The sequence below is a fragment of the Cibotium barometz genome, chromosome 12 (assembly GCF_041138505.1).
Source record: "Cibotium barometz isolate CiBa-2024 chromosome 12, ASM4113850v1, whole genome shotgun sequence".
Lineage (NCBI taxonomy): Eukaryota > Viridiplantae > Streptophyta > Polypodiopsida > Cyatheales > Cibotiaceae > Cibotium > Cibotium barometz.
Window position 1 is genome coordinate 56,664,067 of NC_141057.1, and position 4,507 is coordinate 56,668,573.

The following is a 4,507-nucleotide window of genomic DNA, read 5'->3' on the forward strand; positions in this document are numbered from 1 at the left end:
ACGAATAGGGCGGTGGGCCCATCATTGTGCAAGTGGCAGTTCTTCCTTGTCAGAGTACCGTCTTTTGTGTCTCACTTTTTTTTTTTTAAAAGAACTTTTCTGGAATTATGCACGATTTGTAGACTCCCAGATTGCAGATCGGAAAACACATTTTCCATGAGGATTTTTGTCATGTTTCCCAACATGGGTAGGGCGATTCCTATTTGGAAATCCGCCGGGTATACAGTTTTTAGTGGGTGCATCAGATGGCAAGTCCCACAGTACCTGGGCTCCTCCGGGAGTACTTGGTCGCTGTCGTGCCCAGCTCAGAGGTCTTCGGGGGTAATGCCTTAATGAAGTAGCGAAATTGTCTCTTATACTGGAGACGACGAAGCTAATGACAAAAGCGTTTCTCTATTCAAGTCTCAGAACGAGCTTGCCCCAGCTCGAAAAACAAAACAAAATATCAAATTTCCCTCCCCTCCTTTATTGGAAATTCACGCGCATGTCAGAAATGTGCAGAGATAGCAGATGCCACATCCAGATTTGAAATTTTGATGTATGCATGTGTAAGTAACACTTTGGCTATACCCAAAAGATAATGACAACATTTTATTTTTTCCTAACCTGTAACTATCCTTGACTGGTTTACACTGCAAGACTTGTCTACTGCACTTGCACTGCAGTACCATCACCAATAGTCTCCACAACATTTTGCTCTCGTGGAAATTATGGATGCAGTTAGCTTCTCTGATTTGATTAGTTTGCTCCTCCATGTCTAATATAAATGCCATAGCCAAATGCCAGTAAAGCATCTTATCATACACCAAAGCAATAAGTGCCACTATTTCCCCATATACCACCCTCATGCACACGTGTCTGACCTGGGAACAGGACATGAACCTGGTATCTATACGTTAGGAGACCTTCACGTAAACCACTGAACGCGAGAGAGAGATCCCATGCACGCCAAAACAATTTCTACAAGTGCTCACTAGGGTGTAAAGGCAGGAATCAACTGGTCACTATGCCCAAATAACACTTTACATCATCACTATGTCCTGTGACACTCAATGCAAACCTTACTCCTGCATTTTGAGGAAATCTCTTCTAGCTTCGCATAAACAATTTTGCTTTGGGTATGTTTTTTTATCCCCAACCAAAACCGAATGCACAATCCCACCCACATCAGTCCACTAATGAACGCCATGGCTGCTTCCATACTTTTTTCACTCTTACTGCCTTCACGTTCTATGCATCCTCCTGCATGTCAGCATCTGCATAGATGTTTCCCATACAAACATAAGCTGCGGTTTCCTTTTCATCCAATCGCAATGCCTGGTCAAAGGCATGTCTTCCAAGCTCCACATTGCCCCACTTTCGACAAGCACCTAACACACTAAGCCACGTCACAATATTGGGATGGGACAGTGTTTCCTTGATCATTGCTACCGCCTTGTCTAATTGGCCTGCACGACCAAGAAGATCAATCATGCAAGTGTGGTGCTCAAGAGTTGGAGTGATGCCATAGTTCTTACTCATGGCCTCAAAGTATGTCTGGCCCTTGTCTACTAGACCTGCATGACTGCAAGCATTGAGAATACTAACGAATGTAACTGGATTTGGCTTACTGCCTTCTCCTCTCATTCTGTCAAAGATACCAAAAACATTTTCAATTTCTCCTAGCTGGGCATATCCTGTAATCAATGAATTCCACGACACTACATCTCGAACTGGAAGCTTGTCAAACACATCCTGTGCTTTTGCAAGCAACCCACATTTAGCATACATATCAACCAAGGCAGTGCCAACAACAAGATTGCTTTCCAACAACCCTTCTCTTTCAATGTCAGTATGTATTTCTCTACCCTTGTCTCTGGCTCCAATGCTGCCACAGGCTTTCAAGCTGCAAGCAAATGTAATAGCATCTGGAGAGACACCCTCAAGTTGCATCTGTTTCAAACAATCGAGTACTTCCTCACCGCGCTCATGATTCATATATCCTACAATCAGCACATTCCATGAGATTACATCACGACTTGGAAGCCTGTCAAACACCTCCTGTGCTTTTGCTAGCATGCCACCTTCAGCATACATATCAACCAACGCGTTGCCAAGACCAAGGTCTCCTTTCAACAACCCCTTTCTGGCAATCTCAGCATGCATTTCTCTGCCCTTGTCTATGGCTCTTGTACTGCCACAGGCTCTCAAGACACAAGTGTACGTAATAGCATCTGGAGAGATGCCTTCAAGTCGCATCTCTTTGAAACATTTGAGTGCATCCTCACCACGCTCATGCTGCACATATCCTGCAATAAGTGCGGTCCATGTGACTACATCTCGAACTGGAAGTTTGTCAAACACTTCCTGTGCTTTTGCTAGCAAGCCACATTTGGCATACATATCGACCACCATGCTACCAAGAACAAGGTCTCTTTCCAACAACCCTTTTCTGGCAATCTCAGCATGTATTTCTCTGCCCGTGTCTGTGGCTCCAATGCTGCCACAGGCTCTCAAGCTGCAAGCGAATGTGATAGAATTAGGAGAGACACCCTCCAACTGCATCTGTTTGAAACAACTGAGTGCTTTCTCACTGCACCCGTGTTCAATATAACCTGCAATCAGTGCATTCCATGGGACTACATCATGAACTGGAAGCTTGTCAAACACTTCTTGTGCCTTTGCCAGCATGCCACATTTGGCATACATATCAACCAAGGCAGTGGCAACAAACTGGTTTGCTTCAAGCAACCCTTTTCTGGCAATCTCAGAATGTATTTCTCTGCCCTTGTCTATTGCTCCAATGCTGCCACAAGCTTTCAAGCTGCAAGCAAATGTGATAGCATTTGGGGAGACACCCTCTAGTTGCATCTGTTTGAAACAATTGAGTGCTTCCTTTCCACACTCGTGTTCAGCATAACCTGCAATCAATGCATTCCATGAGACTACATCATGAACCAGAAACATGTCAAACACTTCCTGTGCTTTTGCTAGCATGCCGCATTTGGCATACATGTCAACCAAGGTAGTGCCAACAAAAGGGTTTCTTTTCAACAACCCCTTTCTTTCAATATCGGCATGTATTTCTATGCCCTTGTCTCTGGCTCTAATGCTGCCACAGGCTTTCAAGCTGCAAGCAAATGTGATAGCATTTGGGGAAACACCATCGACTTGCATCTGTTTGTAACATATTAGTGCTTCCTTACCACGATCATGTTCAGTGTAACCTCCAATCAGTGCATTCCATGAGATTACATCATGAACCGGAAGCTTGTCAAACACTTCATGTGCCTTTTCTAGCATGCCACATTTGGCATACATGTCGACCAATGCGTTGCCAACAAATTGGTTTGTTTTCAACAACCCTTTTATTTCGATGTCAGCGTGTATGTCTCTGCCCTTATTTGTGGCTCCAATGCTACCACAGGCTTTCAAGCTGCAAACAAATGTGGCAGCATTTGGAGAGACACCCTCGAGTTGCATCTGTTCAAAACAGTTCATTGCTTCCTCACCACGCTCGTAGTGTGCATATCCTGCAATCAGCGCAGTCCATGTGACTACATCTCGAACTGGAAGCATGTCAAAAACTTCTTGTGCTTTTGCAAGTGAGCCACATTTGGCATACATATCGACGAGTGCACTACCAACAAAAGGGTCTGCTTTAAACAACCCCTTTCTGCAAATCTCAGCATGTATCTGGCAGCCTCTTTCTACATCTTTCAGATGGGCACAAGCCTTCAATAAGGCCATGAAAGTGTGTGCACTCGGATGTAGGGAATCCTCTCGCATTTTCTGGTAAAGGGTGAGAGCATGCCTTGACTCCCCAGATTTGATATACCCATTGATGAGAGAATTCCAGGAGAGCTCCCTCCTGGAAAATAACCTGTCAAAAACCTTGTGGGCATCGTGTATGCATCCAACTTCCACTAGCTTATAGACCAGGTAGTTCCCAAGTGATGTATGAGCTTCCAGCCCACGGGTGAGCATGTAGGCATGTGAGCGCAGTGTATAGGCGATGTTCTTATCGTTTGTGCACTTTCGCAAGATGTGTGTAAGGTTCTCAACAGAAGGCTGGGGCAGCATCCCTTCTTCCACAGAAACGAGTGCATCCTCTAAGCTGAGCGTCTCCCCCCATTGTTGTTATGGTGGTGGTGGTCGTAGTTCTCCTCCTCTCGCGACACTGCCTTGGGCCATCCCGTCTTCTCAAGTATGTCTTGATTACACTTTATTAATTCACACTTTCTCATAATCGCAGATACGTCGTCGTCTGCTCACATTGCTGACCGCTCGCATTAGCGTCGATGGTTCTGTTAGCGGACCTGCGAAACCCTACACGTAAGGTGGAGAGATCTCCCCAGGGCCCCATTCCTCAGGGTCTTGCCCCGTCGATCCCATCGCCTTACCGGCCCCGCCATATCAAATGGGAAATCATACATCTCATTGGTGCAAGAGTTGTTTCATTCACCTGTGCACAGATCGTGACGGCGCTGCGGGCAGGTTCTATGCGAAAATGCTATCTTGACAACTT

The 4,507-nt window shown here is 45.4% G+C and overlaps 1 protein-coding gene across 1 annotated transcript; it reads right to left on the reverse strand.

Moving 5' to 3' along the window:
- Positions 1 to 1,230: 1,230 nt before the first annotated feature.
- Positions 1,231 to 4,062, reverse strand: LOC147633621 (pentatricopeptide repeat-containing protein At4g18520, chloroplastic-like). Its single transcript, XM_086805748.1, has 3 exons — positions 2,400 to 4,062; positions 1,769 to 2,288; positions 1,231 to 1,627 (listed from the first exon to the last, which is right to left on the reverse strand). Exons 1-3 carry the CDS (start codon positions 4,060 to 4,062, stop codon positions 1,231 to 1,233), a joined length of 2,580 nt encoding a protein of 859 aa, XP_086661874.1.
- Between the last annotated feature and the right edge of the window lie 445 nt (positions 4,063 to 4,507).

Excerpts from the sequence above, each read along its gene's own strand:
- LOC147633621 (XM_086805748.1), bottom strand. The coding sequence starts at position 4,062 with ATGCTGCCCCAGCCTTCTGTTGAGAACCTTACACACATCTTGCGAAAG. Across the intron at positions 2,289-2,399 it reads GGAAAGAGACCTTGTTCTTG|GATATGTGCAGCATGAGCGT; the intron begins GTAGCATGGTGG and ends CACTTATTGCAG. Across the intron at positions 1,628-1,768 it reads GGCACTGCCTTGGTTGATAT|AATGAGAGGAGAAGGCAGTA; the intron begins GTATGCTAAATG and ends TATCTTTGACAG.